Genomic DNA, 27,055 nt, shown 5'->3' with positions numbered 1-27,055 from the left:
CAAGTATGGTCATTGTCATCTCTTCCCCAAAACCTACATTAAACACCTGTTATACATGCATTAGTGGTTTGTTAAGGTCTGTTTTCTCAGCAGGCTTTGTTGGACTTATGACTTCTATCGTTTCAGTCTCTTTCTTGTTGAAAAATTAATCTCAAGCCTTTTCCTGAAAAATGCAAAAAATAATTTGATGATGAAAGTTAAGTAGGAAAGTGACGTAATGTGTAGAATTTCATTCTAATGGCCCCATCCCTGCTTGTATTCCCTAAATCACAGTGTTTAATTGAGATACAACTTACACATCACAAAATTCATTTGTTTAAAATGTATATATAATCCAGTGATTTTCAGTAAATATACAGAGTTGTGCAGCCATAATCACAGTACAGGGTTTTTGTTTTTGTTTTTGTTTTTTGTTTTTTGGCTTTTTTGAAAGGTTTCTTTTTTAAAATTACAAATCTCAGTATTTTAAAGACTAAATTATTGGGCTTTCCCCCTACCCTTCCGAGTCCCAGTTAGAGCCTCCCTCTCTCCTCTTAGGCTTATTGATATGTTCTTAGTAGCACTTGATTTGGTGATGCTGGTAGAAAAAGTTCAGTCGGGGCCCCTGCGTGAGGGAGCAGCTTGAGCAGTAAACGGCCACAGGACTGTTGCTCTCTGCAGATTGACTGGGGCTGGAGTGGCTGTCACCACTTGTGGTGAGGGGGCAGAGGGGAGAAGCAGGAAGTGGGAGAGGAAATGAGCTGCAGGGTGGAGTGGGAGGAGAGAAGCCGACGGGGAAGGGGAAGAAAAGGGGAAGAGATGGCAGATGTAATGGGAAAACCATCAGGGTTCTAAGGAGATGTGAAAACTTGGTTTTCTGAGTCAGAGAGCTTCTTATTTGTTAAAATTGGAAATGGAAAAAAAAATGCCACCTTTGGGTCAGTTTTTGAGGATTTGGGGCTTCTTTATCGAGTGTTCATTTTTTTCTTTGAACGTTTGCCTTTTCTTTCCTGGGGTGTGCTGCTTCTTGGGTTACTAACATGGCTGAGTGAGCAGGGTCAGGGTGTTTCTGGTGCTTTCAGAGCACACTGGGAGGAGGCATTCTTTGCCTTAGGGAGCTTCAAACAGCAGATGATTCACAGTTGTAAGCAGAAATAGGGAAGTAAAATCCTGAACTACAGGTAGAGTTCAGCTGTGGTGTTAGCCCATGGCCACTGCCATGAAAGGAAACAAAGGAGCTGAATCATGACTTCCATTGTCATTTTAGCTTTTTAGCAAGAGTTTCTATAGGGACATCAGATGTCACTGTTCTGGCTCACTGCTGTGTTTCTGGTTTTCTCAGGAAATGCTCTTGATTTTAATGCTGAGCCAGAAAGATACCCTTTCTGCCCTCAGGCATCTTTGCCTGTTTTGGCAGTTGGGAGTCCAGGTTATGAAGCAAGAGTTGAACAATCTTCATGGTAGAAAGGCCTTAACTAGCTGTATTTCCTGCATGTCCGTCTTACAAAACTGTTTTTTGAATACGTAATATAAAGTAGAGGATATTTACTAATGTGGAAATATTTCAGTAATATATAGAAATTGGACAGAGTAGGAACTTAAAAAGGCTTTTGTTGAATGTTTGGATGCCTGAGTGGAATGAATGATACGTGTTTTGGATGTGAGCTCATGTGGTCCTTTTGGCTTTCAGTTTCTTCAAGTTTTGAGCAGCCATTATTGAATGTTGGAAAGTAGAAGGTGGAGAATCCATTACCAGTTGCTGTCCATATACTCACTTTGAGTATTTGAAAAATCCCAGTCATCTTACATGTCGTCTTTTTCTCTGTTGTCCAAGTACTGCCATTTTACACTACTCTGACAACTAGATTGCTTTAAATCTAAACATGAACTCTGTATTTGTAGGTTAACAGACTGGTTAGGATAGCTTTAAGGAAGAACTGCTGTTACCGGTCACTGTATAGAGTGTACCCCTCTGTTCCTTCTAATGTCTTTCTAAATCTTGAGGACTTTTACTTTCTTCAGATAGAGAAGGAAATGAGTTATTTCACTTTTGGGAAATATTTTAAAGAGTAAGAGAATGGATGGAGATACTTAGAAAGACGTTTGGGGCACCTGGGTGGTTCAGTCCGCTAAGCTTCTGCCTTCAGGTCAGGATCTCATGGTCCTGATATCTGGGCTCCCTGCTCACTGCTCAGCGGGGGAGTCTGCTTCTCCCTCTGCCTGTCCCCCTGCTCTTGTGCATTCTCTCTCTCTCTCTTTCTCTCAAATAAATAAAATCTTAAGAAAAGATGACTTTGAGATTGTTTCTTAAGCCCTTTTAAAACTCTTAAAATTAAGAAAAAATCAAAGGTATCTACTTTAAAGTTCAGAGTTTACTAAAAGCTCAAAATGCAGTGATCCATTTGACATTTTTCTTTCCATTATATTATAGGCACAAAATGTACATTTCTATTAGGAAATCAAGGGTGAAAACACCACGTATGGATAACTAAAGCAGTTTTCTTTTCCACACTCCACACCCCCTCTGACCCTACACAGCTGAGAGGTAGCAGTGTTGGTCACCCTAGTTAATGGCAGTTACTGTGTATATTTGAGAGTTTGGGAGTGTAATACCAGGTAGCTCAAGAGGAATCTCATGTATAATTGATGGCTTAGCGTTTTGTGTGTATTAAGCAATATGCTAGCAAAGCTTCATATTCACTTCAAATCAGTGGAGAAGGTTAGCCACATTTCTCAACTAGGATCAGTCAAAACAAGTTTCTTCCTAGCCACACAGAGGAGTGCTTGTCTTATAGCACGGTCTTTTTGGCTCTTCATTCACTAAACCTAGTTGAAAAAAGTCCAAAGGAGACCTTTTTTAGACTAAATCTGAGAATATAGATACTAGAGTGTTCAAGTGTATTTAGTTGAGAATATTATTTATATTTGGGGGGTGCTTGTGCACGCAGTGGTGTGTGTCCAGAAGTGAGTGAGTGAGTGCCTCCTTGCAGACACTTCTGTGCTACTTCCTTTTTAAAATATTACATAAATTATCGATACTCTGTTCTTGCTTATTCGCTTTAGTACTGGATAGAGGGTGGGATTTTCCTATACTATCCACCCTAGTTTTTCCAGAGGATAAATAAATGAAACTTTTAGGTTTTAGTTTTCTATTGCATGTAAAAGAAACACCTGAAGTCCTTAGACATTACTGCTAGTGAAAGTTGTACATCTTTAATCTCTTTTAAATATACAGCCCTTCATGACAGGAATTAAAGCCTTCTAGTGCTTACTGTAACAACAATCAGGAGAAATTTTAAAAATAAGTACTTCCAGGAAATATTTTCAGAATTTTTATGTAGTTGGCAGAGAAAAGGGGGTACAAAGAAAGCAGGTGGGGGTTGGGTTGTGTTGTTGTGTTTGTTAGTATTAGTGGAAGATGCTGGGCCACAGTGCACCACTGGATATCCAAGTAAAATTTAAGCTGCTTCTACCAGTTGTAGGGGTGCAGTTGGATGCCCATTACTTCTCTGCGGTAGAGACCCAGATGTACCCTAGACATTTAGTCAGTGACCACCTGGGCTTTTGTTTGAAATATGGAGACCCCTAAATCCTGTTTTGCATGTAATTGAAGTTAGAGGACATGTTAGGAAAAGCTGTTCTTGACTGACTAGAAAGCAAATAATTGTATTCTGTTTCTGATCTTCATTTATAGCACCAGCAACAAGTGGTGCAGGCTGTGGAACGGGCCAAGCAGGTGACCATGGCCGAACTGAACGCCATCATTGGGGTACGTGGCCTTTCCATTTTAGCTCTGATCTTAGTGTGTGTCATCCGCTTGCTTGCTCTCTCTCTTTAAATTTTGTTCCATCAAAAGGGCAAAAGGCAATAGGGGACCACAAAGTGAAATTCAGCACTTTGCCTTCTGTCTCATGGTCTCATGTGAAATTGGATGGCTACCTCCAAAGCTTTGGATCACATTCTCACCAATTCCAGTTGACAAGTTCCCAGAAATTCTCCCCTCAGGAGACCAGATAGTTATTTTTCATATTTCTTTCCTTTGCAATCAGCACATGTTGCTGGCCTAGGCCTGGGGGTAAAAAAAAAAAAAAAAAAAAAAAAAAAAAGATGGAGATTGCCCTGATGTAAAATGATTTGATTTCTTTGGTCTTTCCACAAATACAGAGTACCTTCATACCGTTTTTGGTGAAATAAAATGTACATTTTTGTATCTCCCAGCTACTCTTCCTCCTCTGTGATGAGTGGTTCTTCAGGGCTAGTGTCCATTTGTAGTAGGAGATACTAGATGAGAGGTGTACCTTTTGGCAAAATCCGTGGCCCAGTTAGGATATTCTTCCTGGTGATGGTAGTTTTAATGTTGCATGGAAATCCTGCTGGAACTCATAGGTTTGGGCAATCATTCCAACTCCCCTTAGATTTTTGTTCCTCTCAGATGAAGGTAACAAGCAATAAAATACTGTGCTAAAACTTAAGGGATAATAAAGGTGAAAAATCTTAGCTGAAAAGAGCACAATATTACATCTCTATTTATGCAGCTGGTACATGCAGTTCCTTAGATTATTGTAATGAAGACAATACAACTATACTTTCCTCTCTCTGCCCCCTCCCAAATACTTTCTTTTGTGTATAGATGATACACAAAAGTCTTTTCTCTTTTTTTTCCTTCCCTCAGTGTATCAAACACACTTTGAAATGCTAATTATTCCATTTACTTTCATTAAAATTCAAATTGCTGAGTGAAGATGCGGATAAGGGTCGCCTGATAATCAATCTGAAGTGAAGATATTGCTTCAATTATGCCTCTGTCTTTTAACAAGGAAATCACAACTCTGGGATGACTGGCGGTGGTGGTGGAGCCGGAGTCTGATTGTGGCTTGTTTTTTAATGGGCTATTTTGAGCTCTGTTTTGTGGTCAGAGGGCCACAATTACTGGTAGTAAATTGGAAGACATCAGAAATAGGAAGGGGCAACCTTTATTTCCTCAGAAGTGCGCCCTTGGAAAGAAGGCGGAATCAGAACCAGCCGTGTAGACTCATCTGTCGTACACTTCTACGCTCTAGGGATGAGGGAGAGATGAGAGATGAATACATTTTACAAGCAGTTTTTATTTCATAAAACTCCAGAAAATAGCAGCAGGTTATATATTTTTTAAAGTTGAAGAAGCTATAATTTTAGAGTTAGCTCTATGTGTTTGCTTGAAGCACTCGTGTTCGCGTTGGGATGTATTTTGGTTACCAGACCTCCCAAGGTCACCAGGGATAGAACCAGCATTTCTCACCCACCACACCACTGTCTGCTGTTGAAGGAGAGAACGTGTGCAGGAGGGCTGATAGGGGAGCGTGCTCGGTCATTTCTGGTTTATTAGTGTTCACTGTTTGTGTGAACTGCAAAAACACAAGTGTCCATCCTACCTTAGGACTGGTTGGCAGCAGGTTCTCCGGGAAACAGAGGCTGTTTTGTTTCTTTTCCCAGTCTTATTCGTTACTGTCTGCACAGTGGAGAGATTAATCTGAATCAAAACCCCATTGTTCTATGTTGACTATTTCTTCAAAATAGGAGGGAAGATCTAAAACTCAGAACAGGTTCCCTTCTCTTCACACATCAAGTATCTTTTCAGTGCTGTTTCATATATCTATTTGATTCTACATACCTTGTTTTGGATGGGATGGCAGATTGCCTTTTCTCAGGGAAAGGGTGATGTATGAGACTGTTGTCAGGTTACTGACCTATTGTGTATATATGGATTTAATTATTAAAATCTAGCAAGTTGAATTTTGTGACCTAAACAACTTAGTTGAAGATCTTACTCGGTAGAGACACATACTATCAAAGCAGTGCTGTTGGGGATCTGGTAGGGGTTCTAGGTTATTGGGGTCTGAGCAGGAAATGGAGTCACTGTCATACTCTCTTACTCTTCTGAAAAACAGATTGCAGAGATAGAAAAACAAACCCAGCAGTTGTAGGGAGTCACAAACCAAATGAAAAAACTCCCAACTCACTTGATACTTCTCTACTCCTGCTTTTCTCTATGGTGTGTGGTCTTTGTCTCTTTCAGCCCCAGTGATGCCTTCTGTCCAGTAGTTTTCAGTTATCACATGGTGGAATTTACAGCACATGCTTGCTCCTCTGTGTCCCCTTGAGCATGGCTGTGTTGTGAGGTGGTGCCATTTTGACTTGCTACTGAAAGTGATGAGGGACCAATTTTATATATATTTTTTTGTACTTGGTTTTGGGATTGGAGTCGGCCATGATTTTTTCCACTGAGGGAATGAAAATTCTCCTCCCAAGAGGCAAAGACCCATCTAAAGCCCCTGCGAACAGACCTTCATTTGTTTATCACTACATATGTATCTGTTTTATATGTATGCACACCATGCAGACAAGCGCAAATGTTCCCAGATTTAATGAAATCTGATGAAGCACCTTTTTAACTCTGCAATATTATTCTACCTTCATTGGTAAATGAGCCAAACCAGTGATCCATGCAGTTTAAATGCAAAATGCTGAAGTGAGCCCGAAACCTGGAGAGGCGGCTTGTTCTCTTGACAATAAGCTAGTTGTGTTTAATGGAATGAAACACAGTTATAATGATTTCTTTCACAGGTCATGTTCAGTTTAAAACTGTTGATAGATTGAAATAAGTTAAATATCATTTATCTTTTATTTATAAGGAGAAAACCTAGGAAAATTCCTGTGTTGTATTCTACAGTCAGTATTTTGTGTGGTGTTTTGAGTTGGTCATATCTCAGATTTCCTTGAAGCTTTCCCAGAGTTCCCCCAAATGGGCTGAGGGAATGTTATGTATCTAGTTTGATCTTGTCATGTGTCCTACTAGCCACTGTGTTTTTAAATTAGAATCTCTGCGAGATCACACTGTTGGAACAGCACACAAATTGTAGTTTTAAATCAGTAATATGATCTAATTAGAAATGATGTTTTCATTTCCTGTATTATTAAATTGAGTCATCTGACTATCTTAAAATGCTTTTTAAATCCATTACACTATATAATCAGCACATGCTGTGTGAATGTGGTTATGCTTAATAAAGGAGACTGGCTTGGAAACTCATAAGAATTTCACTAAAGAAGGCACCATTAGGGGGAAAAAAAAGTTTTGTTAGTATGAACATTGGAAAAGAAAATGTTCCGCTTTTAAAAATAGAAAGTGGGGTTCCTTTGGATTTCCCTCCACGCTCTTTTTTTTAACCTAACTCTTTGAGGGGGGAAAATGGTAGAAATATGCATTTTAAAAAGAAAGAAAGAAAGAAAAACCCTTAAAAAAATTCTTTAAGAACAGGTATGTCATGGTGTTTGTAGGAAAATGCAGTTTAGCACAAGAAATGCTGAACCTCAATTTTTAGCAGTGACATTTTAATGATAGGAAGTCTGCAAAATTATTTGCCATCAATTGTGAAGGCAATAACAAGCCTTGGTGGTTTTTCACACTCTCTGTGTTAAGTGCTTTCAGAATGACAGCGTAAACTGTGTTAGAGAACTCCAAGGAAGTAAAACTGATTAAAATGTTCATGCTTGAATGGTGCTGATGGAATAGTTCATTTGGACTTTCTCTACCTCCTGCAGCTCAAGCTGAAATATTAAAATTCAGTGGATTTAAATCTCTCTCCTCTCAGCTCAGGAAAAAAACATTACATTTTAATAGGTTTTAAACCCATAATTCATTGGTTTGGAGCAGCACTATTAAATCTATTTAAATATTACTTGTATTACTAAGGAAATGATTTAAATGACTTTGCCTTTACTATCCTATGTGTTTGAGTTAGTTTAAAAAAAGGAAGAAAATACCTTGGGGGATTTTTTTCTTTCTCTTAGCATTTTGTTTTATTGTCCTTGTCATATGATTGGGCCTTAAATTATATACACACACAGAAACACACACACACACACACACACACACACATTCCAGATTGGCATTTTGGCTGAGGGTCTTGCGGTATGACAGTTTGAAAATGTACGTTCCTCTTTTTCCATGATAGATTTCAAAACTGCCATTTTAAGTTCCAGAAGCATGTAGATACGCCATTGTGGTAGTGTTTCTTGTTGTCTTTGTAAACTAATCAGTCATTAGACAAAAAACTGGAAGATACAAATATGTAGGTATTTATAAAAATGTGTGTGTGTTCCTGCCTGTCTTATCACAGGTTCCAGTAACACAAAATTTGACAGACAATTAAAAATACTTCATTATTCTCAACAAAAGCAGAAAGATACTAAGTATCCAAGAGCCACATTTTCATCCCACCTCTGTATTTGCTAATAAAGGGCTTGCTAGAGGTATTGTTAATTTTGCTATAGTTGTGCTCTTGTCCTCTTTTGGGCACAGGTGTCCCCCCCTCATGCTAAGGGAGTGGTGTCCCTCCTGGGCTACCACATTCCCGCAGTTCCCTTTCTCCCCTTGTCTGCTTTCTCTCTGGCCCTGGCCAGTACAACTGCAGTGTTTCCCCAGGCCTGGCAACACCTGTCCTCAGCCACACGGTGAAGCTCTTGCATTTCCAGGTGCTCTTGGTGGGGAATCCACCCTTCACGTACCCCTGAGCAGTATGAAAGGGTCAGGTATATACACCGACCCCCATGAGGTAATCTGGACACACAGGCAAACATCCGGGGAAGTGACACCCCCCCCCCCCCCCCCCGCTGCTGCCCCATTGGTGGGTGGGCAATTTTGAGATCCTTTCTTCATTGCTCCACAAAGGGTCCCAACAGGACAGAGTTCCAGCTAGTGGCCCATGGTAGTCATTGACTCAGGGTTACATACCTTGTTCTCAATTTCCATTCTTCCCTGATTCACTGTCCCTAGGTCTCACTCCTGTCCTGGGATCTTTTTTTTTAAAATTACGTGCAGCCAAAGCCCTGTCTCTTTACTTTTGGACAAACTAGGAAACTCAGGATTTTACTTCATCAGCCCCGAGCCCTTCAGGGGGCTTGGGTAGGTAGGCAGCTGTACTCAGGTGCTGGGATCGTGGTATGTTTTTGGACATGAGTTCTGCACATAAAACATTATTTCTTGAACAGCTTAGCTTTCAGATTCTTTTTTAAATAAGTAGTTTTCCATAAATTTGTAGACGAGCTTCCCTTTCTTTTTCTTCTCCCAGCTGATACATGATATGGAATAAACTTAAAAACAAGCTGTGAAATAGATTTGGGTTTCATCAGAGATCGTTAACTCCACCTTTGTGACTGTCTTTACCAGAGAGTGTGCCTGGAGTTGAAAGGCTTTATGAGACATGCTGGCCCCTGGCTGCACGAGGCTTGCGGGGATAAAGGCTGGGGGAGGGGGGCTGCTGTTCTGCAGTTGCAGGGCTCTGCTCACCTGCTCTCAGTCCTTGTGAGTCCTTGTGAGAGCAGGTGAGCAGAGCCCTGCAACTCGTGCGTGCACGGGAGCCAACGCGGTCTTCATCCTAAGTCTACACATTCCTCTATATGTTGATATGCCTGCCCCTCACTCTTTTTGTTTTGTTTTTCACAGATTCATTTATTGTGGATCAGGGGGCTACATTATTGATTGATGCAGTCATAATCTAATCTTTGTACTACAATTTGATGAGGCTCTAAGAAGCAGCAATTTCCCTTCTCTCATGGCGAAGACTCTCATATATTTAAGTAATTTTTTTTTTTTTTTTAGCTCTGTCTCCACTTTAGGACTCCCTAAGAAACCTGGGTAAAGAACAGGATTTCTAATTTGTATTTATGGTATATACTCTGTCAGATTCTGTTACATAGCTTTCTTAGAAGAAATTTCTAGACGCTAGTTGGTTTTCCTTCCTTTCTTCCTCCCTCCCTTCCTTCCTTTCTTCCTCTCTTCCTCTCTCTTTCTCTTTTCCCCTTTTTCTCTTCCTCCCTCCCTCTCTTCTTCCCTTCCTGTTGCCAACCTGAAGTGCTACTCTTTTTCTTTCTGTTGAGGAAGGAACCCTTCTCTCGCTCCTTCCGGCTAATACGTGTATTTCCAGAGCTCAAGGTAGAACTCCGCACAGAGTGTGACAAGAGTTTCAGAACGTGTCTTGGTGGGTGCATCTGACTTAGTAAAAGGCCTGTGGGCTTTGCGTTTCCACTGTTAAGGAGATGTAGAGTTTCCCAGATCTGTGATCTGCCCTTCGTTCACACCAGAGCACAGCAGGCCGAGCCTGTGTAGGGGTCTAGGGCTCTGGGTGTAAGAGTTAACACAGAAAAACAGGCTTCACTCAGGGCAGCTTGCAAGCTTGCACTTTGTTATCCCTTTGATTGGTTAGTGGTTTGTTGTGTTTCTCTTTTTTGTACCCCTTTTTCTGATTCTCTTATTGACCTCTTGCTCTTAGTGTCCCTACAAGCAGCAGCAGTGCCCGTGTAGCTAGACGCTCTGCTTTGTGCCCTTCGAAGCTGGGAAGAAGGCAATGGACAGGCTCCCCAGAACAACAGCTCAGGGGTTTAAGGACTTAGGCTAAAAGGACCGTTGGTGTGTGTTCTCCTCAAAGCTCCGTAGGAAATTAGTTTGGGAATCTTTGATCTAAAAATGGATTTATGATCCTAGGTGTTTTCCTAAGGTCCTTTGTGAAAAGGTTAGAACCTTTTATCAAATGGTTAAAAATGATGATTATATCTACCCCTTCATTCATGCAGCAAATATTTGAATACCTTCAGCAAGTCGTATCAAAGGGGCGCATTTTATGTTCTCTTTGAATGATATTTTTAAACCTCTTCTAAAGTGTATTCTGAAATGATTCTCAAATTACATTTGAATCATCTTTAAGGTTTTGGTAGTTGTAAACTTTCTGGTTTTGCATTTTACTACACATAATCAACTTTCAATTTACACATTTTAATTTCTGTAAAACTTTAGTTTTCAAGAACAACAGAACAAAGAGAGACAGAAAACATAATAAAAACGAGGCATACATTTATGAATTTATATTTTTTATACTTGGTAGCAGGAGTTAGCAAGACATTCATTATTGATATTCTGTATGCTTCAAAAAGATTTATCGAGGTATAATTTATATAAAGTGAAGTTGACCCTTTCTAGCATAGAGTACTATGGATTTTGGCAGCTGAATACAGTCATGTACACTACCACCACAATGAAGAGAGAGAATATTTCTCTCTTGTCCTCCTCCCCAAATTCCCTTGTTCTGTATCATCAGTTTTTATCCCTACCCCAGCCCCTGGCACCTGCCCATGATGTTTTTTCTCCCAAAGTGAGCCTTTTGAAATGTCCCATAAATGGAATTAAACACTAATACAGCCTTTTGAGTTTTCATCTTCATTTAGAGTAATGCATTTGAGGTTTGTCTGTGCTTACCTGTATTCCTGGTTCCTTTGTATGGCTGAACAATATTCTGTTGTAGGGTAGACTAGTGTGTTTACTCCCTGAAGGACAGTTGGGTTAGCTGTAGCTTTTTGTGATTGTGAACAAAGTCCTAGTGAATACTAACATACAGATTTATATAAGTTTTTGTAAGTGAATATAAGATTTCCTTTCTTCTGGGTGATTATCTGGAAGTGGGATTGCCGAGTTACATGGTTAGTGTATTTTAAAAGTAACTGACTTACTATTTTCCAGAGTAACCATATAGTTTTGTACTCTCACTAATAACACTCTGTGAGACAACCTTTACTCCACGTCTTCAGCAGCAAGAGGAGTTGTAGGCTTTTCGAGTCATTAGCAATTTTCGATAGGCGGATTGTAGTACCCGTGTGTTTATGCATTTCTGTAACAGCTCATGACTTGTTGAGTGTCTGAATTCTTTGGGAAGTTTCTGCTCATATCTTTGCCTCCCTTTTTCCTTGAGTCAGTTATTTATTGTGAAGTTCTGAGAGTTTAAAAAAAAAGTACTGGATGTAAGTCCTTTGTATGTTTTGCAAATATTTTCTCCCAATCAGTAATCATTCTTTAATCTTTTTTTAATAGTATCTTTTGAAGAGCAGAAATTTTTAACACTGAGGAAGTCGGGTATATGAATTATTTCTTCATGAGCCTGAACTTTTGGTGGTGTCTCTCAGTAATCTTTGTCTCACCCAAGACCACAAAGATGTTCTCCTAGCTTTTCTTCTAGAAGAAGTATGTTGAGGCCTGTGATCGAGTTTGAGCTTACTTTGTTTGTGGTATGAGATGTAGAGCTAGTTTCTTTCTCTCTCTCTTTCTTTCTTTAGGTGGACCTTTGATTTGATGGTTCCAGCACATTTGTTAAAGTAACTCTTTTCTCCTTTGAATTGCCTTAACACCATTGTTGAAGATCTAATGGCTGTATGTATGTGGGTTCTCTTCCAGACCCTCTTCTGCTCCACTAAACTGGGTGTCTGTTCTTTTGCCAATGACAAACTGTCTCGATACCCGTAGCTTTCATTATCTTTATTCCCCATTCCGTTTTGTGCGTATTTTTTGCTGTTCTTGCTTTCTCTCTTTCCAGTAGCCCTCAGAACTTGGGTCTTCATTGTCCGTGTCCTAGAGACTGGCTGGTGAAAGAAGGGAAGGAAATACAAGCTCAATAAAAAACTTTCCAAAAACGGTCTCTATTGTGCCTCCAGACTGTTCTGTCAAAGGTGACTCCACTTCCTGTCTCCCTCTGGTCTCCAGCCTCCTCCTCATAGGGCTGCTTGTTTTACACATTTGTCTCTCTCTCCTCTATCCTACCTGATCTTCTGAATTACAGCTTGGGTCCTATTGCTCCCCTACTTAAAACTTGTCTCCGAGGGCTGCCAGTTTTGCTTAGAATGAAACCTAACTATCTTACTGTGGCCTACAGATTTCTTCATGAGCTGAATCTTTGCCCACCTCTCTGATGTTATATACCACTCATTCTCTTCATTTGTATTTCACCCACATTCCCACCCTGGCCTCTGTCTTCTCTCCCTGGGTCACCCCAGGCTGCTCTTGACCTCGAGTTTGTGCGTCAGTGCTTGTGAAGGCTCACCCTCCATGTCCTGACGCGGTCCTCCTAGTGCTCCTTTAAGTCCCAGCCCATGTCTCTCCGGAGAAAGGACTTCCCTGATCAGCAGGCTTTAGTAGCTCGTTTACCCAGTTCCTTCTCTGCCATATTAGCCTGTTCTGTTTTTCTCATAGCATTTACCATTTATTTGTTCATGAATGCATCACACCGCCCTCACTAGCAAGTGAGATTTTGTTCACTTTTCCTGCTGTGGTGCCTAGAACAATGTGTAGCTCATCACATTCAATTAATACTTGTACAGTAAAGATTCAGTAACTGTTTGTTCAATAAACATGCAGTAAGGGACGCCTGGGTGGCTAAGTCATTAGGCGTCTGCCTTTGGCTCAGGTCATGATCCCAAGGTCCTGGGATCGAGCCCTGCATTGGGCTCTCTGCTCGGCAGGGAGTGTGCTTCCTCCTCTCTCTCTGCCTGCCTCTCTGCCTACTTGTGATCTCTCTCTCTCTCTCTCTCTGTGAAATAAATCTTTTAAAAAAAACTTTTTTAAAAATACAGTAATTTATTATGTTTAATAAATATTTGTTAAATGAATAAATACTCTATTTTGAACTATTTTTGCACTCCCTCCCCGCAATGTGCATACTGTTTTGAGAGAAACTTTGGACTGGTAGAAAATCCACAATCCTGAGTATCACAGTATGATCTTAGGAATTTCATTTAACAGTTTTCTCACCTGTAGGCTGCATGGCTGGAGCAGATAGCCACTAAAGTATTCTTACTTTTCTAGCATTGTATGCATTGTATGGTTTCTAAGCCTCTTTATTTTGGTAACTGTAGGGTTTTTTATTTTAAAGCTAGAGAGCCTTTTGTGTCACAGTTATTTCTCTTGATTTACATCCGTAGGCTTAGATGCTTTTCCCTCAACAGGTAAGTAAAAATAGCAAATGTTTATGATTTGTTTTGTGTCAGTACTGCTTTTAATCTTCACATCAACCCCGTGGTGGAAGATAGTATTACTTTCCCAGCTTTACAAAAATTGCAACCAAGGCTCTGAAGGGGTAAGTAGTTTTCTAAAGGCCACGCAGGGAGGAAGTGGCAGAATGGGGGTTCCCACTTAGACCGACTTCAGAGCTCACACATTCAGCCATTCTGTTACACTTGTCCTTTTTTGTTCCCTGGACTCTGTGTTCTTCTTTCTTTTATACTAGATCAATAGTCTCTTCATCCCAAGACCCACTGTAGGATTGTCCAGTGTTTAGTGTGCAGGGCTGAGTGAGGGAAATGGAAATTGGGTGTGCCTTATGCACATACTAATTGGTTAGCCTGAGTTGTCTGAAGCGATTAGTTGCATAGATCATCTGGCTACTTCTGACTCATACTGTGTTTCTCCCTGTCTGTTCTAACTTTCTCTCATATGTAAGAATCACAAGTTTTTATGAACACCACTTTTAAACCGAGGTCCTTGGTATTTTAAGTCTAGGCCCTTGGATCTTCTTGGATTTCATGGTTGGGTATTAGGCTGTCTGTTAGCTCCCTAAAATGTTGACAAAATTATAGGTCAGTGAAAGAAATACGTATATTTTCGAGAGAAGAAATTTTGGACTTAGTTTCACAAAAGGTCCCATGACACAAAAAAGGTTGAGCCTGTGTTTTATGGCTGTAGAACTGTGCCGGGTCTTGGTGGGAAATAGTAAACTTCCTGGTGGGATGTGTGCAGCTAGAAAGCAGTTGTCTGCAGCCTTGAAAGGAGACATTGCTAGACAGAGTTGTTCAGAAATCTGGAGATAAGGAGTTTATACTGAATTTGTTTCTAAATATTGCCCAGGGGATGGGGGAGTTCATTGAGCTGTTGATGGTTTAAAAATAAAAAAACGAACAAACAAAGCAACCCAAAGCTATATTTATTTGGTTCATATCATCATACATACTATGGAACATAAGTCAGCCATTTAAACATTTAAGCTTAACTGACAGTTCGTGATAATGGCTGGTCAGGATGTTGTTTATATTAAGAGGAATTAACTGGAGCCAGGAGCTGCCTTCATTCATATAGTTGTATTAAAAACAATACAGACAAGTCAGTATTCCTTCAGAAACTTTATTAGTTTCCTGTTTATACCAGCACGCTTTAAAGTGCTGGGGAACAATGGCAACTAAAAACTGGTCCCTGCCTCTTTGGTGCTCATGATCTCATGGGGAGAGGTAGATCCGAAGATGGATAAATCATGTTAATATTAAATCATGAATCAAGCACCGGGGTAGCAGTTACCCAGTGAAAGCAGATGTGTGAGGGTAAGCGAATTATAGGCAGCAGTGGCTGAAGAAGGGAACGTTGGTAGAGGAGGACCCTAGAGGGCCATTGGCCTGTCAAAGGCACATAAATAAGAATCTGTGGGGATTGCCAGTATATTGGGGGGAGTCCTATTTGAAATTATTTCATGGTCTTATGATAAACTGTTTACTTTTTTCCTGCTTTCCATTTCTCCATCTGGAGAAAGTCTTGTCCATTCTGCTTGTGAATAGCAGCTGCTTGGTGGGTGCCATAAAAAGCCCACTGTAGTAGTCGCGCGGACCCAGTAAGTGATAGTGAATGCTAAGCCCTACACATAAACCCTGCAAGGAAGACTCAGAGGGGTACATTCACAAACCCTCTTTAAGGCAGCTCCACAGCCTCTCTGTCCCTTGTGATTTTCATACATTATTTTCCCATGGTAGATTTATAAAAAGGGGGAGATTTTATCCAGGCACCCAGATTATCTTCTCCACGGGGCCAATGCCGCTGTGGCTCTGAAGTGGACTGGCAGTCATGTATTTTCCCTCCTGGGTAGTTCTGGGTTGACTATAAGCAATTTGTAGAACGATCTCTGCACGAAAGAGTATGTGGGAGAAGGAACCGTTATAAGGGGAAGTTTAAGCTGCTGCCTACTTGGATTAAAAGCTCAGAGATGGTTTGGGGTCTCTTTCAGCGAAGAGCTTCGGACTGGCCTGTGAGCGAAGATGGATGTCGAGGCAGGTTTTGTTGGTTGTTTCTTGCAAGCTGAGCCTGTCCCTCCTGCTGAGGAGGCCAACCCATCCGGGTGCTCTATCCAGGCTTCCTTGTAGCTGGGCTGTGTGCAGTGACCCCATCCAAGTCCCATGAGATAGAAGAAAAACCCAGAAAAAGAAAATTGCCCTCTTTCTGCGTATGAACCTGGTTGTGTGAGGATGAGTTAATGCTTGGAGCCATCTTGGTATGGAAATGGGACATGAGAGAGGCCTTGAGAGCCAGAGGGACGTTGACACAAAACCTTGATATGGCCAGGTCATCCGACTAATCCTGGACTTGTTAAGTGAGAACTAAAAATCTCTGTTACTTAGGCCACTTTGATTTGGGTATTCTATAACATATACATCAGAGGGGCATGTAGTTCAGTGGGGGGGGGGGTGGCCCCTAATAAGTACTACTGAGGGGATAGTTGGTTATTCTTGCAGAAGAAAGGAAATTGGGTCCACCTGTCTCCTTGTTTGCAGAAGTCAATCCAAAAAGCACACGAAAGACAGAACCTTAAAACTTTCAGGAAAAAAAAAGAATCTTTATGGGTTGAGAAGTATTTTTTAATGGGTCACAGAAAGCTGAAACCATAAGAAAAAAGACTGATGATGTTACCTAGTTAAAATTACAAACACCCGTTCACCTAAAGATGAGGTAAAGAAAGTGGAAAGACAGGCCCCAGAAACAGAGAAAATACTGGCAACACATACAGCCAGCAAATGATTGCAATCCAGCTTCTGTCCATTAAGGACAAACTAAAAGTTTAATTTGAAAGAAAAAACAAAACTGGGAAAACTCACCACGGCCTAAAGCTCTCCTTATTCTTACATGAAAGTCTAAATTCCTTTCTGTCCCTACTCTGATTCCCGTATTTCTTTTCTCCCATACTTTCCCTTGCTCCCTGGGCTCCCACCAGACATTCTTTTGCTCCGTTGGTCATCTCAGGGCCTTTCTGGTTCTGGGCCTTTGTGCACCTGTTTCTCTCTTGCCTGATTCCTTTCTCCCAGAACTCTGCAAGGTGCTCTTCTTCTTAACTTTCATGTCTTAGTTTAGAAATCATTTCCCGAGGGGCAGTCTCTCTTGATTCTTATGAAGGATTGCTTACCTCTTGGGGTCAGACCTCCCTAGTTAAGAAAGGCCCCCATGGGGCAGGGAGTGCCATCACTGGACTGGATGGTGGGGGCTTGTGCTTCATTCTTGATACTGATAAAATCTACTGACTCACGTGTGTGGGTGTTGGGCTATAAGACTCTAAAGCCTGTTCCGCAGGGTGGGAGGATTTCCACTGCACCAGGCAATTCTCTAACACCAATTGGGTGTCCCGTAATCCAGCTCAATTCTGATACTATCTGAAGATAGCATCCTGCCTTAGCCCTGCCAGACAACTTCCCACCACCCCCACCACCACCATCTCCTCCTCTTTAGAAGCCAGTTGCAAGTCCAAGTTGTCAGCTGGGCTTCCAGTTCCCTTCTTGGGTTCCATTAATTTGCTAGAGCAGCTCACAGAACTCAGAGGAATAATTTAGTTACAAGATTAGTATTGTAAAAGGATATAACTCAGGAACCAGAAGATAGAATAAGATGATTTAAACAAAATATGGGGCAAGGGTGTGGAGTTTCCTGCCCTCTCCTAGTGCACATTTTCTCCAGCTCTCCCCTGCTGTTGGTCAGCCGGGAAGCTTTCCCAACCCTGTTCTTCTGAGTTTTTCATGGAGGTTTGGCATGATTGATTAAATCATCTGTCAGTGGTGATGGGACTCCATCTCTAGCACACTCCTCTGCCCTGAGGTCAGAGAGTGGGGCTGAAGTTCTAACCCTCTAATCAGAAGGTTCTCTTAGCAACCAGCTCCCCAAAATCACCTTATTAACATAACAAAAAACACCTTTGCTGCTAGCCTTGCTTGGGAAATCTCAAGGGTTCTTTGTGCCAGAAATAGTGGACAAAGACTAAATCTATAATTCTTACTATAAATCACAACATCGCAGTCTGGTTCAGTGTTTTTCAAATTGTGAGTCAGACTCATGAGTGTGCAGTGAAATCAATTTAGTGAGCCATTGTCAGAATTTTTTATTAAGAAGTGGAAGAGAACAGAAAGTATTATAGGAAGTAGGGACGCCTGGGTGGCTCAGTCGGTTAAACGGCTGCCTTCAGCTCAGGTCATGATCCCAGCATCCTGGGATCGAGTCCAACATTGGGCTCCTTGCTCCGTGGGGAGCCTGCATCTCCCTCTGCCTGCCACTCTGCCTGCCTGTACTCTTTCTGTCTCTCTGACAAATAAATAAAATCGTTAAAAAAAGAAAAAGAAAATATTACAGGAAGCTCTACATACCATTTGGTATTGCTAATATTTTGTTTTGTTTACATGTGTATTCTCTGCAGATACGTGCATGTCCACACATGTACAGTACACACATGAGTTTTGGTCAAAATGTTGGAAAGCAGCTCATCTCGGTATCATCTGAAATTCATTCTACTTTTGAAGGTTAATTGCAGGATTACTGAAGAACCTAAAGTAGATAGGCTTTTTAAACACAGCTTAACTTTTTTAAAGCACTCTGAAATAACTAAAGAACACTTTCCTGAGCAAGATCCTCTCACTTGGTGACTTTAACAACTAAAACCCAAAATAGAAGCATTGGTTTCAGCAAGATACATGTTAAAAAGCTCTTAAAAATTGTTTTTAAAGCTTAAGCAAGTTTCCAGGAAATTTTATTTCTCTTGTCAATTTGCTTAGAACTACCTTTTCTAGTAAACTTTGGACCACTTCAGAAAAGAAATTTTAGCAGGTTCTCCGATGGGAAAGTTAACATAATAATTCAGATTTGGGGGATTTTCCCCCCCCTTTTTTCTTGCCATTATCAGTTTGTGAGTTAAACTGCAAATTAAGACAATAGAGTTCTTGGCAGAGGAGTCACAGAATTGCTTACTTTACTTGTTACGTGTTTTCCTCGTAAAGACCAGCGCAGGGAGCTTGAAGAGCACAGAGATTTGTGGTGTTAGTATGAGAAACATCCTTGCAGTGATAATCTTCTTGTGGGTTGTTCTAAATGTAGGTCCTGCCCCTGCAGTAAAACTCGTTCATGTTTTAAGTCATTAGAGTGAGTTACAGATAAATTTCGGTTGAAAAATTCCTTGTTTTTTTCTTTTTATTCTTGCTTCTTTTCATATATTCACTTACTGGCTTTTGCTAGATGTATTTGTTAAAAGCAAGAACTCGTAGGGCATGTGGGTGGCTCAGTTGGTTTTAAGCTTCGGTCTTTGGCTCGGGTGGGCTCAGGCTCTCCACTCAGTGGGGAGTCTAGTCCCTTTCTTCCTCTGTGCCTCTTCCCACTTGTGTGTGCATTCTCTCTCCCTCTCAAATAAATAAAAAAGGAAAAAAAAAAAAGAAAAAGCAAGACCTCCCAGTCTTTTGTCCAGAAGGGCACATCTATTTTTCCCATCCCAACAACTACAGAGAATTAGAAAGAATAGTAAAATCAAAACTGTGTACTCTTCACCTAGACTAAACCAGTTAACATTTTGTCTTTTGTGTGTGTACTGAACTGTTTGAACGGAAGAGGCCATTGTGATGACGGTTCACCTTGTGATACATCACCATGCATCTTCTATAAACAAGGGTGTTTTCCTCTATAAGGGTACAGTTAACACATCCATATACGCAGTGTATTTTTTGTGTTCCCAGTTCTACAGTCCGCAAAATGTCTGTGGTAGCACTTTCTCTTCCCAGCAGTCCAACCCCTCCCACCCCCAATCTGTGACTCATACTCACAAATGTCTTTGTTCCTCAGTCTCTGCAGTCTTCTCTAAGGTAGAATAGTTCCCAAACCGTTTACTTTATGACTTGGACATTTTAGAAGACTCTAGACCAGTCTTGTGGCATGTCTCAGAACCTTGATTTGTCTGATTGTTTCCTCATGTTTAGATTCAGATTAAGTATTTTTAGTAAAAATACTACCTGGGTGCTGGTGTATTTATGGTTGTATCACCTTATTGGTGAAGCTTGGTAACTGTGGGTTGATGTTTGACAGTGAATCATTTGACTCCCAACAACTTCTTACCCATTGGTTTTAGCCTCAGTTGATGCTATTAATACAGTTGGGGTGGTGAAGTGGTAGATTTTAAATTATTTTCCCTTTTAAATTAATTTTCTGTAAAGAAGAACTCCCCTGACCCCTCATCCTCCTGTGTGTGTGTGTATGTGTGTGCGTGTGTGTGTATACACAGACTTCTGGATACCTTTTTCCAGTGATAGCAGTCACCATTTATTGTTTTTTTATTTGCCAAGCTCTATGCTAAGGGTTTTACATGAACAATCTCACAGAATTCTCCCAACACCCTTGGGATAGATTTTAAAACTGTTCCACTTTGTACATGAAGACACTGAGGCCCAGAAATGTTGAGTGAGTGGCTCTTCCTTAACGTAGATGGTGATGATCCCAGCTTGGTGGCTCTGATGGCCTCTTCATTATCCTGCATCACTGACTGCCTTTCAGGATCTCTTTTTTCAGATTGAGCCCAGCCCCCACAGACCATGTCCTTACCAAAGGGCATCTTCACAGTTCAAAGAGAATAGATACCAGCCCAGTCCTGGGCCCTTCCATAGGCTTGCTACTCCATTTCAGAGTCTTTTGCCTCCTCTTTCTCAGCTTTTCTCAGTCAGGGTGACTGGGTCCCCCATTACTTCTCTCAGCATGGTGTCCCCTGTTTAGCTCAAGGCACACATGCTCTGTATCCACGTTGGCCAGCTGGTGTAAGACTGTTGTGAACTTGTGAACCGTTCCCTAGTCCTTGGTCCCAGAATGCCCCACAGCCTCACCTATTTTCTTAGGGTACTGTGGACCCCACTCCTGGAAACTGTTTCTTAAAATGTGTTAAATGTGTTAGAATCTGTTAGAGTTATTATTCCTCATGATGCTTTTAAATTGTCTCAAGTTTTGCCAGTCAGGACCCTTCTCGTTGGCCCGGTGTCCTAGTTGTCACTCCCCATTAGTTCGATTTAGATAGCTTCCTTACTTCCTGGCACAAGAGCTCCGAGGCTCACCATGCACTTTTTTTTTTTTTTTTTTTTTTTTAAAGAAACCAAGATTTGACACTAAGTGTGCTGCTTGCCACTGGGGTATCTTTGTTCTGAGAAAGATGCTGCCTTTTATTTTTTTTCCCCTCTTTTTAGGATTTTTTTTGTGGTTGATAGCATAGTAGAGGTGAGAGTAGTGGGCAAGAAAATCTCTGCCTGGTTTCCAGCTGTTGTCCAGAATTGCTAAGGATTTGTATTTCCTGAAGCTCTGCATTTATTGTGCTCCTACTTGGTCATTGGCCTCTCAGGCCCTGACAGTCAAGCAGTTGGGGACATTCAATTAAAAATAATTCCTCCTTGGGACACCTGGGGGGCTCGGTTGGTTAAATGTCTGCCTTCAGCTCAGGTTGTGCTCTCAGGGTCCTAGCATTGAGCCCTGTGTAGGGCCTCCTCCTCAGCGGGGAGTCTGCTGCTCCCCCTCCCTCTGCCCCCCAACTCATGCTCTCTCTCTCAAATAAAATCTTAAAAAAACAATTCCTCTTTTTGTAGAAAGAAAACATTTCAAAAAACATTTCCTGTGAACTTGATTCGCTCATGGGTCCTTTTCTACCCTTCATTCCAAACTTAAAACTGCAGGGAAATAATTCTTTGTTATAGAAACTCCAGTAAAAAGCTATTAACAAAATTGAGGCTATGTCTACCACTCATTGCTGTATATTTTCAGAAGTAATTACTGGCTATTTTTCAAAATTAAATTAATTATCTTAATGGAATGCTTACTTGTCTAAGTTTAAAGTTCACTCCATTTTAATGTTTATGCTCTTGAATGGCCCATCAAGGGAACTGGGCGGGGGGAGGGATTTTTTATTTTGTATTGTTGTTTGAGATAAGGGAGTGTTTTGGGTTTTGTTTTTCCCTTTTTACTGCCCCCCCCCTTTTTAATTAAGTAACTGAAAGATAGTAACAGCCTTGGGGAGCTCAGTGAGAATTTTTCCAAGGTATGTTATCTTTCTTGGTAGGTTTTTCTCAGTTATGGTTACACAGAGTGTATTTTATTTTAATGTTTACTTAGTACTACACTCTATGTTGTTCTTTTTTGATTTTTGGCTTTTTTTTTCTTATAAAGTCATTTTTTAACTTGTCTATAATTATATGGTGATTTGTCTTATTTTAGTAACAAGTCAGTGTTGAACTATGTACTCTTAATATACATTGCCTTTCCTTCCATCTTTAAAGAGCAAAAAGTTTTATGTTTCTTAGCAGGACTGTAGTAGCATAAAGTAGTAAACCTTGCAAGTTAATTGCTCTGTAATTAACACAGATGGGGCGGAGACCAGAGGACACCATGGGGCAACTTCAGCAAGCTTTCCTTGTGTTGTAGGGCAACCCGTTAGGTTATGCTGCTTTCAGCTTCTGGAATAATATTCAGTGAAACTTAGTTTGCTCCTTGGTAATCTGCTTTGAGTTTTCCTCTGTCAATGAGAAGACTTGACAGAGATTCTTTTTTGTATTGAATTCTTGAATGTTATTTGAAGTTTGATAGATAGAAGCCATTTTATTTTTCAACCTAGGAAAGGCGGGGTTCAGTTGATTTGTTGATGACTCACTGCTTTTATTTAAAGAAGATGGTGTCTTATATGTTTGTGTTATTGACTAATCAGGAGTCATTATCAGTGTGCATCTGGCATTCTACTTCTAGGATAGTTTCTAAGTGTGAACTTACAAAGAAGCTTAAAAATGACCACCTAATACAGAAAGTAGTCCGTTTCATTGATGTAAACATTTTAAAACATACTAAATTATTTCTGTGTATCTGTTTTACATTTTTATCATATTTCTTTTGGTGACTTATTTAATTGCATTCTTATTTTATAATTTTGTATTTTAAACACTTGATAAAGATTACTCCTTTCTGAATATGTTTTTTTGTTTGATATTTTAAATGTATAGTGGATATGTTTTTTTGTTTGATATTTTATATGTATAGTGGATGACTTGTGAAATGGGTTCATGCTTAGCCCCTTCTCATTCTTTTTTTCTCTCCTAAGTTCAAGGCATATTCTGTTCACCAACATGATTATAATTTGGATGTTGCCATTCTTAAGATCTATGAAAGATCTATGATTATAATTTTGATGTTTCCATTCTTAGATCTATAAAGATCTAAGATCTATTTATAATTTTGGTACAGTAACATGTGAAACATTAAAACTTGTCAGTGCAGTATGGCATCCTAGAACAGAAAAATGGCATTAGTTGGAAAATCAGAGAAATCTGAATAAAGTCTGTAGTTTGATTAATAGTAATGCATTATGTTAATATTTTAGTTCTGATAATTTCTGTGGTTATGTAAGATATGAACTTTAATGGAAGCCAGGTAAGGGGTATATAGGAGCTCTTTTCAATGAAATTTAATTTATCAAAAGCTTTAAATGTATGACGAAATACATATGACTAAATAGTGGTAAGTTAGGTGCCAGGGGTACAGAGGCCGGAGGCTGGTCTCTTCTCTCCAGAGCATTACGGTCTTGCTGGCAAGCTGAGGTCTCCTTAGGCATAAAAAGATGGATAACAGTACCTTTCCAAGGCAGCCTGTGCCAGTGAATGATACAGGGAGTCCAGTGAGATAGTAGACATTTGGGATGCTTGAGAGGCCGTTGTAGAGTGGGTGGATGGAACATGAGGTGAGCCGGGATGGATGACTGACTATAGCTTAGTTAGGTGAAGGTGAGGTGGTTTTAAGAGATGGGAGATGACATGAATTGAGGGGGAAGACATACCAGTGGAGATACAGGATGAATTCATTGGAATTCAAGTGAGCTAACAGGAGGCTTCTTCTAATCAAAGTATGATAAGGGTCTGATGGGTATGGTGGTGGTAGAAATACAAGGAATTGAGAATTGATAGGATTTGGTGATTAAGGATGTAGGAGCACAGAAGAAAAACAAATCAATGGTAGCTGGTTAACCTGAGCCAGTGGTTGTTACCTAGGGGGGTTGTGTTAAACATTTCTGTTTTAACGTAATGCTGGACTGCCAAGCAGGGCTATGTGGCAAGAAGTTAGACCTGGGCTACCAGACGGTGGGAGAAGAACAAAATATTAAGGACTGTTGACTCTTTAGTGAGGAGAAGAAAAAAAAAAAAAAAACAAGGAAAGCTAATAGCAGAACATTTCAGACAGGTAGGAGAGGGCTTGGGGTCACTGCGGTATTCCCGCTGCAGGTAGAGGAAAGTTTCATCAAAGATATACGTATGTCAGAGAGAAAACTGTAAAATCTTGAACCAGTTGCTGTCTGGTTTCATGAGAAACCATCAGTTTCTCATCAGTTTCATGAGAAGGTTGGGTCTGGAATCCAGATTATAGGGAGTTAAAGAGGAAGTGTGTGTGTGTGTGTGCGCACGCACGCGTGCATGCAGGAGGGGGTTCCTGAGAAGTGGAAAGAGCAAATTTACACTAGTTTTTAGTGAAGTTTGGCTCTGCAAAGTCAAGGGCGTGCGTGCGCGTGCGCACACACACGCTCTCTCTCTAGTAACTGAAGAGGGCAAAAAAGGTTATTTTAATTAAATTTAACAAACATTTATCAAGTGCCAGTTATGTACAGGGCACGCATTAAGGGCAGTGGAAGACACAAAAAGTGATTAAAATACAGTGTTATTCCCTTCTGAAAAAGTGCTACCCCAAGTTCTTTTGGCATTCGCTTGGCAGTTCATCTCAAAATTCTAGGGCTGCTGGTATCCAGCTGGCTAGCCCGAAGGCCAGAATCAGTGACCGCACAACTGAAGGTGGGGGCGAGCCCTGGACAGTCAACAGCATTGAAAGGAGGAGGGACGGGCAGCTGACACGGCCTGTGTAGGCGGGGAGTGGTCTTGGCCTCAGAAAGGTAAAGGGTCTCTCCTTCCTCAAAGATGGACGGATAGGGAGGAGAGGAGAAGCTGGTGTCAGAGAGGCTTTGAGGTGGGATGGTGAGGCTCTCAGGACGTCTCTCCTGTGAATGGCGTGTGCAGCAGACTTGGGGTGTCTTTTCTGCCTTTGAAATGTTCTTGGTTGGGCGGAAAAATGAGGGTGATGGTGCTCATTTTTTGCCCTGAAAGAGAAAAATGTAAGTGAAACACCTGGATCATTGAAGGTATTGTTTCCGACTGAGGCTTTTTTTTTTTTTTTTAAATGTCTAATGAAATCGACGTACGTACTTTGAAATTGCCCAGGTATTCCGAGTCTCAGTGCGTGCAGGGAGCCCGGGTTTGCGTCAGATACAGACTCGCAGAGCTTAGTGTCTGGGAAGGGTGATAAGACAGACACATTTGCAGGCTCTTAATAAATGCTCACCAATTGAACTCTGATCTGAGGTACAAAGTGGCTGCGTGCCCGACCCATACACATGAAGTCTTAGGAGATTTATAGGAGGAAGGGAATTGGAGCAGTTTCTGGTGATTGCTGTTGAATAAGGTTTTGAAATAAATTTGCCAAATATTTGCCTTGTTTTCTTCATAGACGTTATTTTCTGGGCATTGAGAAAATACGATCATGTGCTCATACTTTTTGGTCACAGCTAAGTAATTGTATATAAGAAATTATGAACATGACTTTGGCTACTCAAGGAGAAATACATCGCGATGAACTATCCAGTTAGGTGGTGCTTTGCGGGACTGCGGGGTGGCTGTCAGTTGGTGGAGTATCTGGATCACGGCTCTGATTTTTCAATGTTGTATATGTAAACTTGCTTTAAAAGTATTAGTACCTTAAAAAAAGTGTTAGTACTTTATTTTATTGACTGTATTTTAAGTGCATGTAGCCAGAAAACAGTTGCAGGTCACTTGGAGAAAAGAGCTAATTAGTGCTGTACTTTGACTTTTATAGTCAGACACAGGAAGACGACAGGTAGAGGGGAAGAGGAAGGAAATAAAAATGATTTGGGGAGGAGGGAAAACCATTCACTTTTTTCTTCGAAGTATTTTCTTTAAATATTAAAAAAAAAGGCATTTCAAAATCCTTTTTATCAGTGAAGGGGAGCAGCATAGTGGTCCTCCTTGAAGGATTCTAGAAGACTGTTGGGCTATCATAGGATTGATCTGACAAGTGATTTACTTGAAGGCATTAATTAAAATGCAGTCGCTGCAAAAGTTAGTCTGAGAATTCCTCAGCACCACTTCTCCTGGAACACCGTTAAGCAGGTCTCCAGTGGAAGGGGGTTCCTGTGGAAGGACATACTTACCTTGGGAGATCTCCCCTTACCTGCCCCTCCTCCCCGCTCGGAGGAGGCAGCCAGGCCTGCCCAGAGCAGTTCCTGTAGCCCAGCGTGATGTGGCCTCTGCTGAGGTCAAGCACTCCTGCTCCAGCCTCTTGAGGGCTTTCTCCATGTGTCGCCAGTGTGCTGGGGAAAATGACTTTAAACTCTTGTCAGCACGGTTACCGGTGCATGCATCACAGTCCCACTCAGATAAACCTGTCACAACACAGAGGCGGCCGCTGGAGAAGAGTGCGAGGGCAGGCCTCTAGCTTTCCGTTCGAGCATCACTAAACGTGCACAGAGTGCCCAATTATTTCAGCATTATTGAGCAAGCCTACAGGAGGACCCCAGCCTTGCTACATTAGATTTTCTTTAGTAATTTGCTCAAGTACCGCTGAGGACACTTAAAGGGCTTAAAACTGTGGCTGCAACCAGTTTCCTTTTCTGGGTTGTTAATTCAGGTTTTCTCTTTCAAATTAACTCTCACTGCATGCTGTGCAGCGGCTCTGGGAGAACTGTTTAACACTAATTTTCTCAATTTTCAGCTTTTTTTGTTCAACATAACTGCTTTAACAGTTAGTCACGTATATGTTTTGATTAGAAATGTATGCTAGCAAGGCCGTATGTTTGGGAGAACAAAATACAGACATTTTGTTGAAGAAATCTGAGTTTCAGCTATTAAAAGGTACTTAGCTAATTTCACTATTTAAAAATTAAGTTCCTTACAGTAGGGTGCAGACCCCCCAAATCCAAGTTAGAAAGAGCATTTCTCCACTCTACGTCTCCCTCCCTCCCTTTTCTAAAAAATCTGTATGCGAAGGACAAATCCTTCCTTTGTGGGTGCTGGGTTTTCCGTGATCTTTCTGCACCTCGTTTCTTTTAATGGTGGGGGGACGCGGTTATAGGGAACAAGTTCAATATCTTTG

General features: G+C 40.9%; 1 protein-coding gene across 11 annotated transcripts in view; it reads left to right on the top strand.

The window, feature by feature from the left end:
- TLE4 (TLE family member 4, transcriptional corepressor) overlaps positions 1-27,055 on the top strand; it is a 140,902-nt gene that overhangs the window by 43,970 nt on the left and 69,877 nt on the right. For 7 of the 11 annotated variants that reach the window (XM_059411804.1, XM_059411803.1, XM_059411800.1 and 4 more), the window contains one exon: positions 3,674-3,748. The exons of the other annotated variants lie outside the window; for them this stretch is intronic. In XM_059411804.1, coding sequence (XP_059267787.1) covers positions 3,674-3,748 — 75 coding nt within the window. The remainder of the gene's footprint in view (positions 1-3,673; positions 3,749-27,055) is intronic. 11 annotated transcript variants of the gene reach the window in all.

This window comes from Mustela nigripes, chromosome 9 (genome assembly GCF_022355385.1).
Source record: "Mustela nigripes isolate SB6536 chromosome 9, MUSNIG.SB6536, whole genome shotgun sequence".
In the NCBI taxonomy this organism is placed as follows: domain Eukaryota; kingdom Metazoa; phylum Chordata; class Mammalia; order Carnivora; family Mustelidae; genus Mustela; species Mustela nigripes.
The sequence above is the reverse complement of the archived record's forward strand: the minus strand, read 5'-3'. Positions and strand labels throughout refer to the sequence as shown.